The sequence below is a fragment of the Taudactylus pleione genome, unplaced genomic scaffold, assembly GCF_031769625.1.
Source record: "Taudactylus pleione unplaced genomic scaffold, aTauple2 ptg000319l, whole genome shotgun sequence".
In the NCBI taxonomy this organism is placed as follows: domain Eukaryota; kingdom Metazoa; phylum Chordata; class Amphibia; order Anura; family Myobatrachidae; genus Taudactylus; species Taudactylus pleione.
Window position 1 is genome coordinate 2,641,195 of NW_028284720.1, and position 16,705 is coordinate 2,657,899.

General features: G+C 38.0%; 1 protein-coding gene across 1 annotated transcript in view; it reads left to right on the plus strand.

The window, feature by feature from the left end:
* LOC148509563 (vomeronasal type-2 receptor 26-like) overlaps window positions 1-16,705 on the plus strand; it is a 151,948-nt gene that overhangs the window by 128,792 nt on the left and 6,451 nt on the right. Inside the window, exon 2 of the mRNA XM_088442968.1 lies at window positions 11,941-12,064. Coding sequence (XP_088299094.1) covers window positions 11,941-12,064 — 124 coding nt within the window. The remainder of the gene's footprint in view (window positions 1-11,940; window positions 12,065-16,705) is intronic.

A 16,705-nucleotide genomic window follows, 5' to 3' on the forward strand; every position in this document is an offset into this window, starting at 1 on the left:
TTTGTTCGCACCAGACCCCTGTAACAAGAATAACCAACTGATAGAGGTGATGAATGACATGGAGAACACGGTTGATGCAGAGGCTCAAGCACTAAAGCAAAAAGGGAATCTTGCTCCAGCAGCACCTAACATCGAGCAAAACCTAAAGCAATACCGTGACCATTCTACACAAACACCTGAAGATTTCCTCATGATAGATCCACAATGTGAAAAGAAGTGTAAGATTTGATTATTGAAACTATATGGACAATCATATCCAACAGAACCAGAAGCAGGAACGATGGAAGCTCCCTCTGTACATCAAGTATTGGAAGGCATAGAAGACAGAGAGCGATAGAAAAATAACAGACAAAGAGACAAGACTGCAGCACAGAAAATTACAGTGCATGTGGTACAAGACAAGCAGGAGGGAAAAATCCTGTTGGAAGCACCACGAAGAGGACTTGTCCGAGTCTTTGACAAATTAGAAGACTGAGCCTTTGTGTTTTCTGCAAACAGAACGGTCATATGAAAAGGGATTTTGAAAAATACAAAAAATGGCAGGAAAAACAGAATCAAACCCAAGCATAGGATGTAGGTGCTCTATTGTACATCCCATTTTATACTGCTGACCAATTTCATCAAGACAAGAATGAAGCAAAGAGAAATGATGCAATTACTTTATCCACTGGTCAGCAGTGAGAATGTTTAATGAAGAGCAGAGCAAGCTGAACTATCCTACGACAGGAGGAGGTACCTAGCACACTACTAACCAATAAAGTTTTATCAGCAACTGGACTTGAAGGAAGTGAAGTCAACTTACAAGAAAGTAAGCCTGTACTAATGAAGATAGGATCTGAACAACTACAGGTACCAATTAAGTTTTTGATTTCACCTAAATGTCCAGTTAACCTACTGGGATCAGATGTATTATCTAAGTTAAAATCATGTATCAAGTACACTCCGGATGGAGTGGTACTAACTTCAGGCCTCACAAAAGAACAGAACGAACAGTTGACCGCAGCTGTATATTATTCTCAGCAGAAAACCCCACAAGCTACAGTATAGCCAGCATGGATAACCGAAGTACCGGATAAACTCTGGTCCAAAGGAAAGAATGATGTGGGGCGTCTAGCAGTACAGCCTGTTCAACTTACCCTGAAGCCAAATACTCTCCCAGTACCAATAAGACAGTATCCATCTACCCAAACAAAATGCATCATGGAAATTAAGTAAAGTTGAAAAATCAGAAGTATTTCCAGAAAAAAAGAATGAAGAAACTGAATTCAAGACCTTATATAGTAATTGGTCAAGAACGAACCAAGCACCTGTCCACTGCAAGATTAACCAGGTATGAACTGGCTTCGTTAAGCACATCTCATTTAACCATCTTAAAATGCACAAGTTCTCAATCCAGTGACTCACCTTCCAATCAATGATTCAAGAGAGGGGAAAAGACCCTGTGAAATAATCCCTCAAACAGGAAAAAGTACAGATGAAGTTGAATCATGGGATAAGAAAGAAGGTACTGAGATTACAGATGAAGACAGATCATGTAATAAGGAGGAAGAAGTTGTCAGTAAAGGTAGTAAAGAAAATATACATACATTTTTCCTCATCATGATTGTCTAGCTCTTATGTAAGTTGAAATTAGGGCTCTTCATCATGTAATGGACACTCCTTTAGAGAACCCTGAATGTAGATGGCTCCAGATACTATGTTAATGGGAGCATACACACAGGATATACAGGCACTTCAAACACAGATATCTTACCTCCATAGTGCTCAGCACAAGAAGAAGAATTGTGTGCACTCAAGAAAGCTTGAATCTTGGCAGAAGGACAAACAGTTAAAAAAGTTCCAGGTATGTGATCCACAAAGTTGTCCCTACCTGAAGAAACCAGAAATTATATCAAGCATGCAACTTTGATTAATCAGCTATTCATTGCCCTTGATCTAACATCAGAAAGAAGCAATTGTAAAGATACAGGCCCCTACAAAGGAAAAGACACCAGAAATAAAGATCAACGCTTATGCATGTACAGCAGCAAAGAAAGCAGTATTGCAAGACCCAGTAACTGTGTACCAAGTTCAAGTACAAGAAGCTACAGTCCATGAGGACACCTTACAGCACTTCCAGGAACAGGTTTCCAAGGGAGAGAAGGAATCGTATATAAATCATAGGAGCCATAAAAGAATGAACACGGAATATGGGAAAAAAGGACAACAAGGGTGTCTACCAAGGGCTTGGTATCTAATCATGTTATAGATAATGCATGAAAAGATGAACTGTTCAAAGAAAGCCAAATTGTGTGGCAGCAATGGATGGCACCAGAATTCAATGCAGCAGCATGGGGGATGTATGAAATATGTAATCCAAAACAGAAAAGTAAAGACCTTACAGAAACATATCCCCATGCCACTCTAACCCTTTCAGAAGCTGCAGAAAGATTATCTACAGATATTTAAGAGAGGGCCTTGCACATGTTGATATTAAAAAGAACCTCTATATACCCCTGCCTGTACCTTCTAAAATCCTTCCTATAAACCTCTAAGGAAGACGCTAATTTGTGTATGCAGTCATACAGTAAATAAAGACTTAGACCTGGAATCTGTGGTTCCAAAGCACAAGTGTTATTCAAGTAAAAGTTCAGACAGTTACACGCAATTGATCCAGACACAATTTAGGAGCAAAAGGAATTATACAGACCCAAGTACAGTATACATATGCTGTGCTTCCAGTACCAGATGTTAGGCATCAGCAAGAAACCCCTCAGTCAGCATTCAGCAAGAAGACTAAGACCCAGTGTTGGAGCACACATATTTATACCCCCCCAGAATAGACACGACAATAGAGAAGTTTGCTGCAGATGTCATTGGTTCCCAGGGGAGAAGCATCTGTTACAAAGCATTTAACAGGCTGGTTCAAATAGACACTCCCTGCCTCTAACAGCTGGGTGTCTTTCCCTTCCCGCCCCCTGCAACATCCTCATGAAATATACATTTTGTTGCTTGTAGGCTCTGCGATCCATAACTCGAGAATGCATGATGCAATCTCCCCACCAATAACACCGGAATACTGTAAAAAGAGTGCGCATCAGTACAACTCCAAACATGACTTGTTTTGCATGTATAATACCTTAGTTATCAAATATCTTTATTTCTCAGCATTTAAACTAACTCAACCAACTTAAATCATACACTTTAAAGCTTATTAAACCTTATGTGTGAATATGTAATGTGTGAGCATTCAGGGTTTAATATAAGGACGCTAGTTAACTTGTGGAAGACGCGTGCGCATAAAGCTAATAAACTGTATTTTCATTTTGGGTCTTAAGCATAATGTGTGTATGTGAAATGGAGAAAGATGCAATCGCATGATGCTAATAATTGTGCATTCGCTACTGGGCATCATGTTAGCAGCTCAATTGTGCGTAATGTGCGGTGTTTATGCATGAGATTCCATCTATGATGGACTTAACATATATATATATATATATATATATATATATATATATATACACACATATCATTCCTCACTCACAGTTTCAGACTGCAATGCAAATGTAACTTCCAGCCGTGAGACTAGAAAATCCTGTCTAGGTATGAAACTAAAACCTGTTTAGGATTCAGACAAATCCAATTGTGTAGATCAATGCCTGGATTATATTACAATTGCCACAACTATATTTTGTCTGCATCCAGGGATTCCCAATTTGTATGTAAAAATACCCATTGTCTATTCTATTTACTTTTAATCAGGAAGCTTGTTCTTCCAGTTGCCCTTGGTAGATTATCAAAAACATTGCCATCTGTTCTTAGCTCCTGAGTTGTAACTTTAAGTGACGCTGGTCGCAAAATGGCGTCTTGCAGATTCTTGTTTCTAAAATGGAGTCTAGCTGCCATTTGCAAGATGGCATCGCCCATGCTTCAATTTTAAACTGATCTTGTCTCAGACAATAATCCAGTTTTGACACACATCAGTATAAAAAGTAATAGGAACAGGTAGGCCCTGATTACAATGTCTACCAACAGTTTTGTTCTATATTAGAAACACCTCTGTAAAGACATATAAGCTTTGATACAGTAACTAAGACAGGGTGTTACTTCCCTCAGCAGTTACAGCATAACTATGAAGATTTAACTGCCTATGTACAAGCAATGTGTAAAGCTTTAACTAACCTCCATTGTCAAGTATTCTCTTCCCTTCCAGATCCAGACTCTGATGACAGTACTCATTTATTGAGTCCAGGGGACTGGATCTATTTCAAAAGACATGTGAGAAGGGCACTTGAACCTCGATATGAAGGCCCATTTCAGGTGTTACTGAATACACCTACCACAGTAAAGCTGGAAAGAAGAGACACTTGGGTTCACAGCATCACACCGTAAGAAGTGAACAATGGAGATAGAGATCAAGCAACTTACTACAGAGTGAAAATAAGAATTAAGTACACAACTAAAGAAGATGAGCAGAAGCGCTCTTGTTTGAGTGAAATAATTGAAGATCAAGAATTCTGAATTAACCCTCGACACATGAAGGTATAGTCCTTCTGCATTATACTCAGTGTATGCTCCAGGTACCAATCTTGGGGGCCGCGACCTGTTCACTTGGTGCAGCAAAGCCCATATCCCACTTGGAGGGGTCACTGGTGAATACCATCAGGTGGACTAGATTGCATGCCCTAGGAGAGGTCTCATTAACACCTGGGAGTTACATATGAGGGGGGCCTATACTCTAATCCCCGGTGTCCAGATAACTGATTCCTCGATCTTTCCTCCTGGCGTGATTGACCTTCAAGCAACAGTAAGAATAGTTCCTATGATAAACACCAATGATACGTGCTAAAAGATAGTTTGCTCTATCTATATGTGGTCCTTAGGATAACATATGGGTAACATAGGCACTATAAGGTCAGATGCTGGTTATCGTAGGTAACTGATAAGTAGGAAACAAAAGTCATATAAAGGCCAAAGAAAGATGAGGAACAACAAGAACATCAAGAGGCTCCAGAGGGAGTTACTAAAGAAACTTGGACATTTCTACTAAAAGATAGATCATTTGATAAAAAGAGGGGAATGTTAGCATAGAGCTCGATTTATTTTATCAAATGCTCTATCTATGTGTATGTCGCTTTAAGAGTGATTTTAAGAGTTACATAAGTTTGAAGTTTCAGAAAAACATGTTATTCACCATACAGTCTGGAGTAGAGAAGATAAAGTAGTATCAAGGGTGGAGACCCTTGGACAGTCTGAAGATAACAAGATAGAAGATGTTGACGAAGATGGCAGGTGAAGATTACAACAAGAATATCTGTCATAATGTCATAGGTTTATCTTATCTATATATCCAGCTAGTACTGGGGGTGCACAAACAGGTTGTTTGTGCACATGCATAAAGCTGGCTCACGGTGACTGACTTGTTTCAGATTGGTATAAAGAAAGCCAGCACTCGTACTGTGCCCCAGAATGGTCTACGCAGTGCTTTGATGTGAAACTGCATTGTGGTCTGTGTCTGATTTGTTCCCCAACCATAGTTTTCTGTTTGTCTGCTTGCTTTTTCTTGTAACGTAAGCTACTGCTGATTCCAGATACATCGAAGGAAGTAATACAGCTCTTAAAACTACGGTCACACTACTCCTCCTCTATAGCTTTCATCTCACACCAAACCGAGCAAACCCAGAACCCATAAATTAAATTAAATAATAATATATATATTTTTTTAGGTTGAATTGAAGAAATGCCCAGGGAGAAACAACCCCATTCACCCCATTTGTCCCACTATTCTGAAGAGTCCCCAGATACCAGTGGTGAGTGAAATGCATCATGAGAATAGGGGGCAAGACAGAGGGAGAGGAGAGCAGCAGGGACATTACAGCACCACCGATGAAGAGATCCACCAAAATAGGTCCAGTGTTCTTACACAAGTACACACATAACACTGACACTATCCTTCATCAACTCCGACAACCCACTTTTCACTCACCCAGGCACACACACATTAGTATGTGACACTTTACACCTAGCCTCACTTCACTTAATATGCTAACAGTAGCATTCACACTCACTCAGGGAAACATAACCTGGCACCGCTACACTTTAAATATAGTCAAACATCACTTGCTATGCACCCACTTACACTCACACTCACACAGGCACACATAACATGTCACCACCACACCTTAAACATAATCACATTTCACTTTAATATGCTCACACTCACCCAGGCATGCCCACACCCTAACTTAGAACATGCCTATCTACATTCACTCTAACAATTACACTCACACTCACCCAGGCGCTTCTACAACCTAAATTAATCATCTCCCTTGTACATTCACACTTAAACAAGTACACACACTGCTACTCAGCCATTACAACATAACCACTTTGCTCTCACCTGGCAAACTAATACTCATGCAAGTTATAAAACCAGAAAGATTATAAACACACAATATTATGTGTTATTTCATGTTAATAATAATTTTTCTATTTTGTCTGTAATTTTTAGACTAGGAAAGAATCAGCACATGGAACACCAGGAAAGAAGAAGGGGACCTGTTCAGCAAAATTCAATGACTCCAAAAATTGTGCACACATCGATGGATTGGACTGATATTACAACAAGATATTTGGCCACCGTGCACAGAATACATCTGAGAAGGAGAAGACAGCCTTATGGAAGGAGATTGCCACATAGGTTATAGGTTATAACAAGCTCAGGGAGGCAAAGGGAAGTTGACATCTACAAGAAGATGTACAACAACTTCCAAAGATGTACCAATAAGAAGATGGCCTAGCACCATCAACACGAGCGAGGCACCGGACAAGGCCTAGAACTGGATGTTTGTTGACTCAAATGTTGGAGAAATTGTGGGATCGTATAAATCCCTTTGTGGTCAGAGGTGTCCAGGGGATGTTGGACATCAAATTCCATCAATCTATCTTCTGAGAGGTATTTTTTTATTCAAAGATATTTTCAAACTATGAAAGTTTACTGATAAATGTTAAATACATTTAATAGAGGATCAGCCAAGTCCTGCAACTTCAAGAAGACCAACAACTTCCACCTAATGCTCAACTGAAGAACAGGCAAGACCCTAAGAAAGATAGCCAGCAAGACCACGTGACATGGATATACCATGAAGGACTCACCAGTTTTGCCAATTTTAGGAGCTAAAAATGTTTGCAACATATTTGTTACCCAAATTGAATTAGATTTCCTAAAAGTTGAACCTTAATGATATGTAGATTGGAGAAATGTTTGGTGTACAGTGACACTGTAAATTTAAGTCATTCCTGGAGTGTGATGAAATTTTGCACATTAAAATTTATTTATTTTGCCAACTGTTAGTAAATGGCCCCAAAAAAACCTTTATAGTTTTTATTGTAATTTAGTTTCTTTTTTCACATTCAAAGATTCATCTGTAATAAGAAGGTCAAGGACTGAGATGGAGCACCAAAGAAGAAGGGAGGACAGGATGGCCCAGGTCAAGCCAATAGTCCAACATGAGGAGACTGTTCGGCAGCAATAGTAGCGGGAGGTTAGCGCATCACCAGAGATTTGGCCTCTGCTTGAGTCATCTAGTCCCATGGACTAAACTTTTCTTGGATTTGAAGGTAATTCCCATCCAAATGAGTATTAAACTGTAAATTTGTGTAGGGTTTTCAAGATATTCATTTGTATTTTAAAAATTTTGAAAAACAGACAGCATGAGCCTGAATGCACAGACAAGGGGAAGAGATTAAGGAAAAACATATATGAAGAAATCCAGACCAAGCAGGATGGAATATATGGGCTGCCTGAAAATCAAGAACAGCTGGGTATGAAATATTTGCTCATTAAATATGTGTATTTTTATTTTGATAAAATTATGGAAACTTTAATGTATTAAAAATATTTTTAACATACAAATGATCCATAATAATCTGACTTTTATTGTGTTCCAGTGTGCATTGGTCATCATATTTAATCTTCCTGCATTGCAGCTTGATCAGTGAATCTAGTGACCTACACTCAGTTCTTGCAAATGGCATGTCTATAACTTTAGGTAGTCGTGTGGCAGTATACTGCAGGTACAATATACAGGATATGCAGAAAAAACATTAAAGAATGTGTTTTAAATTTAATTTAAAATCTCTGACCAGCCTAGATTATTGTCTGCCCATATTGCAAAGTGATATTTTAATTTTTCATGAAAATATCCTGGCAATGTACAAAGGGGAAACTTGCACAGACAGCAATTGTACTGTCCTTGTGGGGGCTGCAATGAGAGGGATCAAAAGATCTCTCTCATGCCCCTGGAGCCTCCATTTGCTTATAGTAGTTTACTCCAACTGAAGATGTGTAAACTACTTGGGCTAATTTCCGATAAACTTTATTTTTTTGAAGTTTAGTACATAGGGGTCTGATCATAGTCGCCATTGATATAAATGATGCCTGTGATCTGCTGCACTATTTAGCAATTACGAGAGTTTTTGTGGGAATTCTCCTGCATTGTGCTTTTAGTACATAACTACAATACATAAAATTATGCAGAAAATGCATTTTTTGCCTAATTTTATGTAAAATACAGAGTGAAGCATATGTCCCTTAATGTTACAAATAGCAATCTCACCCTGTTTATCATGTTTATTTTAAATTACAGCAGAATATTTTCTAGTAATTGAGGATCTTCAGCTTGGACATGATCCAGAACATATCCAGAGGATACAGGAAATTGCTGAATAAATGGAGGAAAGACAAAACAGCTTTAGGGTAGTCTTGGAACAAAGATTGGAACAAATGTACAAGACAATGGGATGAGTGCTGGACATTATCCAAAAAGAACAGAAGCAAAGAAGACTGGAGAGTCAGGCTACAAGAGAGATCATGAAGAACTTTGCTGCACAACTGAAAGTTGTAACTGAAGCCCTCAACTTGTTGGTTGACAGCTCTGCATGTCAAGCCTCAAGCCAAATTCAGACTGCAACCAGCACAAGCCTCATCATAACATTCCTACAGCAAATAAACACCCAACATGCCTCAATATCTCAGCATACAGAGAACACTATTAAACTATTAGTTATTTAGTTTTATTATGTGATTTCATCCAAATCCATCCAGAACAGGCTCCCTGGGTCAAAGCTCTGCCCAGTGCATTTAACTCTGAGGTCTAATTGGGACCACAAACACTCCATTAGGCATCCTAGACCATTTGCCACCCCTCTAAAGTTTTCATCCAAATCCATCCCAGTTGATAGTCCAGAATATGCTCCATGGGTCAAAGTTGTGCCCATTATACACCAAAAGGAGGACCAACCGGGGACTTAACTTCCTAATATGTCTTGTGGGACCAAATGTTACCACTCTGTGAAGCTTTGGTCCAAGTCCATCTAGTGGAAGGCTTAGTACAGGCTCCCTGGGTCAAATTTCTGCCCAGCATATATCAATGGGAGGTCCAACAGGGACCATAACCTCCCTAAAAACTGGCCAGGATCCAACTAGACCACCTCATATTGGTTTCAACCCAATCGGTGCAAAGGTGTCTGAATGTGTAAACAGACATATTCCAGTACAACTCAACTCTGCCATGTATAATATGCACAAACCTCAGTTTAGTGTAGATTGGGATGTGACACAGAGCAGTGTTCTCAACTCCAGTCCTTAAGTACCAACAGGTCATGATTTTAAGATTTCCATCTGCATAAACAGGTGTGATAATTTCTTACTTGCTTATCTCACCTGTGCGTGATTACAGAAACCCATAAACACGAGAATACATTTGTTGTTTTCCAATAAAATCACATCAAACTTTGCTTCAATATGCTGACTAGTTTCTGAAAAATTATTTGGGGAGTTAACTCATCTTTATATTACTGTCTCTACAAAGTGAAAATTGTCTAAGGAAAGGGATTTAAAAATGTCTTGTAATATTTAGAAAGTTCAGTTAATTAATTAAGGTGAGCACAAAATAATGTCTGGTGCCCTGCAATAAAGAAAACATAAATATTTGTCAGCATAAACATACTATAATAGGAGATGTTGTGCACAATATAACTACAGCTCATCAGCAATTGTCTCATGTACCGTAGCTGAGTCCCTAACCTCTATAACAAAAAGTGTACTCAGAATGTCTTAGAAGAGACCTTCCTGAGTCCACATTTGTTAAGGGTGCAGCAGCCATGAAGGGAGGGGTCTCCCTCCCAAAACAAAATAATAATCATTGCTATTTAGATGTGCTACTTTACTGTACCTGAGATATGATTATACAAACAAACTACTGTACTAAACTCATTTGAAGTATGATTTATTAATCGGCCAAGCTGACTCATGATACAAGATAAATATCTATAGAACTATATTCCTATAAGTTTGCTCCTTACCCGCAATCTGTAAAAGAATACTAGAAATTATACTTCAATTAAAATCTACAGTACATTTCATATTTGGATACTTACCCAAGCCCAGGCTTAACTAAACAAAAGACACAGTTAAGTGCACTAACAATGTTGCAACTATACCAAGACTGTAAAGATATTGAACTAAACCACCTTAGAATATATTTTCAGATTTCCTAATTAAAGATATACAGATGCAATTCATCAGAAGTTATCAGTGGGGTGAAAGAATGTACTGTATATATACCTTGTGTTAGTGGTTTGAAAAGGAAGAATTTAGGTGATTTTCAAATAAAAGGTGTATTTAGCATAATAACTTGTAATCCAGACTTGATTAAATGAAATAATGTAATTTAATTATTAAAATATAGGATTGCATTGAAATCAATGCATTCTATACAATCTTATAGGTCAATACATGTCTAGCTCAGCTAGTGGAATTTCTACCTAGAGAATCTGGGTCTCTGTCCTCTGCATTGTCTGTTTATTAAGCATCTCCTCAATAATTGCAAGAAACATTATTTATATTGGTCCAATAATAAAATGCATTAAAGTGGTAGACTAATAATTTGATTGGTTGAGAGTAGAGATGTGCTGTTTTGTTTTCCATAAATCTGATTCCACACAAATGTCATGTATCCGGATAGATCAGAGTCGCAGTTCTTTTCTCCTAAGAAGATCTGGACAGATGCAAGTTACTGTTCTGGTCTTTCCATGGTTCGGATTTTAGGCCCCTCAGCACCCTTGCACTCTCCCCCAGTGTCTGCTGTGCAGTCGATCACTGACTGGGCAGCATGTCAGGTCCCTCCCACCAGGTGGCCACAGAGAAGACCAGCCACCAGGGATTTGCGCAATGGTGTGATGTTCCAATCATCAACAATCTGATTTATAATGTTGGTGATGTATTAAAAATCAAAATGTTATGTGTTAAAAATATATATTTTTTATGATTAAATTATGATTGATTAGTTATAAATTTATGTTCTTGATCTAGTTCAGTCACAAAAAAATTTAATTTCTGAACATTTTTTGAAAAATATTATTAGCCAGTTAAGTGTTTAAAAGTACAGTAAATTGGGGAAATAATGGAAAGAAGCTATTGTACAATGGTGTTTGTGTTTTCATTTGCAATATTGTCTATATACTGTAATGTCACAGGTCCCAGTGAGCCTCGGAATTCAGTACATGTGATGCAGTCCAGTGTAGCCATAAGGTTTATCCCCATCCATAGTATCTGTACATCAAAGAGCTAATTATACTTTAGTACTCAATGCATAACGCCAACAGATATATTCTCTACACATATAATCTAAATGTTTTTCTTTCATTATCTGTCACCTTCTATATACACCACCCTCACTGACACAGCTAATTTGTCCTGAACTTTTATCAGTCATTACAGCGATGACACCTTGTATTTGTCACTTCTATAAGAAGACTTTATCTTTTTCAAATCATTGTATTAGTTAAGATCAGGCAATTCCCTGAAGATCTCCACATGGTTAAAATTACAAATGAAATCAGCACTTTAATTCCGGAACAATTTTACATTGCCCTATTAATAATCATTTTATTTCTTAGGTTCCACAAGGTTTTTGTTCTGAAGTCTGTCTTCCAGGAACCAGACAGCTATGGAGAGAAGGCTATCCCGCCTGCTGCTATGCCTGTATCCCATGCTCAGAGGGAGAGATATCCAATGTGTCTGGTAATCATCTTATTTTTGATCAATGTACCTTACTTCAGTTCTGTGTTCATCATGTGGAGGAAAGTAGAGATGATATATTTGACTTATCTGGTAGTCTACAATTGTGTAGCCTTCAAATTTGGCAAAAATTATACATTTGCTTAGAATGAATGGTTTCCTTTGGAAGAATTGTTTGGCCTACCTTTATAGTTAATGATTAAAATTGCCTGTAATCATCTATTGCCATATGTAAACAAGGCAATAAGATCAGCTACATGGATTCATTACTATGATCGAAAATTTAGCTGTTGTCTGTGCCAAAAACATTTGTGGCCTGATGCAGAGAATCCAATCTCTCACTGCTGTTAATAACTTGCCATCAGAAGCACCGAGATGGGGGTGAAGCATGTACTAATTACTCGAGCCCAGACTTGTTGGAGGGGTCTTAGTCTGCTCTTGCTTCCCCCTCTCTCTTATCTGTCAGCATACCCTCTCCCAAGCCCAGCACACTGTGTGCTAGGCTGCAGTTGGTCAATGGAGACTAACCCCCTGAATTTGCTCCTGAGTAAGGGATCACAGCACAGCCACTCCAGTGAGGAGGCATGGTCACACCATGCATAATTAGACCATGTCCTACTAAAATAACTGAGCCAGACAGGGTTTCTACAGGCCTGCTTGCCATGATCAGCACTTACTTCAATATACATGAACTGGGATTGAAGCAGGGTTAATTAAAAAAAAACATCAAAAATCAAGAGTATCTGACATGTACTAATTATTCTCAAGTTCTGCCACCACTGAGGTTTTTTCAGTTCTCTATACACAACTAAAATTAGACCCTTTAGTAAGTTGATCCCAGTTATAGTTACCCAAATTGTATCTGGTAGTACAGATATGCAGATTTTTGTTCATTCATAATTCACAGACAAATGAATCTGATAAAAATTACAGAGACCAAGTTGTATAAACGAAGTTTAATATTATAAAATTATAATTAACATTAAACAGTTTTAGGCACATCATTTATTATAAAATGAAATGAAAAATTAACTTTTATAACCATAATTGAAGGGAGCTGAAAGTATACCAGAGCAATTCCCAATTTCAGATTTACTTCCAAAAATTGAACACTTCTATACATTTGTCATGCCAATTGATTCCTACATTTGGCTGTCTAATTTCCCATTTTTCTGGTGTTCAGTGTAAATGCAAATTAAGTTTCACAAAATTTTCAGAGACCATTCTTGACTAATATTTTGAACATATTATTTCTCTACACGTAGACATCAGTCAGTGTTGGGTTTAAATAATACAGCATCTCTTTCTTACCAAATAAAGTAGGAGACAACTTTACAGGTTATGATATTACCATATTCATTTTTCTGACCCCCTGGAGGGATCTTTTAAAGAGGATTAAGAGCTGGGACATTTCACAGATCTTCAAGGAATTTACATGCTATATGATAACTGATATGTAAGGAAGAAGAGTTAGTAGGCTTAAACATTTACAGAGCTAATCATAATGGCTGATATAAGCAGCTCTAACATATATCTGACTGCCACCTTGTCTCTAATCAGGTCATGGGAGATAATCACAACTTTAAAAATCAAATGATCACATAAATAAACATATCTACTTGTGGAATTCCCATGTGATATTTCCCTGACAATCATACAACACTTCCAGATAGCAGCAGAGTTGGTAGTTCATGATAATCTACAATACAATTTACAAACAAGCAGACAAAAGTTAAATATTTAAGATAAAGTCATACAAAATGTAATAGGAGAGTTGTCACCTCACTCCAAAAGTATTGATTTAAATATTGTTTGAGTATCGTTGTACATATATATATATATATATATATATATATATACACTATATGTGTGCCAACAATAAACAATGCACATGTCACACCTGTCTAAGGAGGATATCCTAATGAGGAGCTGAAAGCTGAGGTCTCGGCGAGGGGTCATGCTATAATTCCTCCTCATTCACAGATATCGGATGTTGGCGAGACCTGACCAAAGGTGCGGAATCTAACCTGCTGGGAGGTGTTCACCAGTGACCCCTCCAAGCGGGATATGTGTTTAAGCTGCATCCAGCAAGCAGATCACAGCCGATATAGGTGGGGAATGGAGGGAAATAACACCAATGAGGCCCAGGGGAGTGTACTAGCACTAGCAAGGATGTACTGAGTATGCAGGCAAGGTGTTCAGATGCACCACTGGCAATGGAGAGTGACACTGTGGTTTGTACTCAGAGTATATACAGATTACACAGGTAAGGTGTTTCAGATGCACCACTGGCACTGGAGAGTGACTCTGTGGTTTATACTCAGAGGATGTACCGAGTATGCGGGCAAGGTGTTTCAGATGCACCACTGGCACTGGAGAGTGACTCTGTGGTTTGTATTTAGAGGATGTACAGAGTACGTAGGCAAGGTGTTCAGATGCACTGCTGGCACTGGAGAGTGACACTGTGGTTTGTACTCAGAGGATGTACTGTACAGAGTAAGCAGGTAAGGTATTTCAGATGCACTGCTAGCACTGGAGTGTGACACTGTAGTTTGTACTCAGAGGATGTAAAGAGTATGCAGGCAAGGTGATTCAGATGCACTGCTGGCACTGAAGAGTGACTGTATATGAGAGAAAACAGCAAGGGAATCTGGAACAAAGTGATGGCAAGCAAACACTAGAAGTTACAATGTACAGGCAACCTCCTACTGTCCAGAGCCTAGTTATATACCCTGAGATAGCAGTCCATTGGAGGACAGTGTCAGCTGACAACCACCATGCTACCTTTGGGTAAAGGGTAATCAGGTGATGAAGACTGTAATGGCTGTGTTCATGATGGCAACAGCAGCAACCAAGACATGGAGCAGCTCATGGATGTCTACATGGTCCCTAGGTTTAATCCTCAGCGCGTCAATCGCTGCCACACCTGACATATGACTGCTCTAGGGATTAGGGGAAGCCAGCGCTGGGGTGAGTAACAGTTGATCTTAGGAAGCAACCTGACAGCACAGATCAAGAAAATGGATTAGTCAATCTATAGGCCTTAATATGTAATCATGGAAAATCTCTTAACTGTTCTACGTTCAATTTAATTTCCTTTTCTATTTACACTACTATTTTATTGTAATCTTATAACTGGTACATTTATTGCAAATTTGTTGTTATTATTATAGGCCTAATTCAAGTTTTTATTATATTACTATAACAGGAAACTGAGTGCCTTCCACAGATGCAGCTTTTTTTTCGGATACTGTAGAATGTTATAAAATACAAGCTCTAGGTTTTCAATTATCATCAGTAAATGAATGTAACAATTTACAGGGATAATTCAAACCAGCCACAGCTCTCATAGGAATTCATCGCTGTTGGAAGTATTAGATTAAAAATATTAGACAAACAAGCAAAAAGTACAACAGAACAAAGCCAATAAATCATCTATTAAGTAGTAATTTCCCCACTTCACACACCAAAAGTGTTATCAACATAGTGTTGCCATACTCTTAAGAACTTTATGCTTATGTTTATGGCACAACTGATATGTGACTGCATATTTATAAGAGACCAATGAAGGACTCACACTGTATGATTGTTTGGTATCTAAAAAAAATATGAAATAACTGATTCTTGCCAGTGTTCCATTGTACTTTATGTTAGAGATGTGCACTGACCACCGCGTTTTGATTTTCATTTTAAGTCTTTGTTATGTTTTAGTTTTGTTTTTAGATTTCTTTAAAATGTATCAAAACAGCTACAATCATGACATTAGAAACTATATTTGTTACAACAGTATTATTAGCATGAAAAACATTTAATTCAATTAATTATAACCACCTCTCAGCTCACAATACTGTTTTCACCAATATTGTCTAAAGATTGCATTGATCTCCTTGTCTAAAGTAAGTGACAGAGCAGTGGCTCAAATAAATAGCAGTTTAAAAGAATGTAGCACATCTATTAAAAATAGTGGCACTGCAGTGACAGACAGGATTGAAGTTTAATAAAATACAGTATATTAACCAATATTAAGTTTTATTTAAGCTTGGACTAGATCAGAAGTCAAAGGTCAGCTCAGGCAAATGGAGGTGAAGTATTTAGTGGAAGTCAGGAGTAGGATTGATTGATTAATAACAGTAATAACTATCATTGGTCTCTGACTGTTCTTTCTTCTGTCTCCTCTCATGACTCCTCTCCCCCCATTTGCACTAACAGTAGGTGTTTCTCAAGGTTCTATTTTTGGACATCCCCTATTCTCCCTCTAAATGTCCTATACTCATCAGCTATTTTGACTAACAATATCATCTATATGCTGATGATACTCAGATCTACCATTCTTCCTCATCTGACCTCTCCCCTCTGTCACACCTGTTTTTCTGCCATTCCCTTTTAGAATGTAGAGATTTTTAAAAGGGGAAACTGACAGGCTTCAGCACAATACAAAAGATTCAAGGCAGGTTTACAGTCAAATCAAAGTTGACAATTATTAATTATATGATTATATTAATTTATTATACTACTCTATGTATGTAGTAAACCATAACTAGTTTGTACAGGGGGCTCCAAATTACCTTTTATTCCTCCCGGTATTCAAAGGGACTGTGCAATTTGCTAATTTGTACATTTTCATTAAAATAATCCTCCACCATT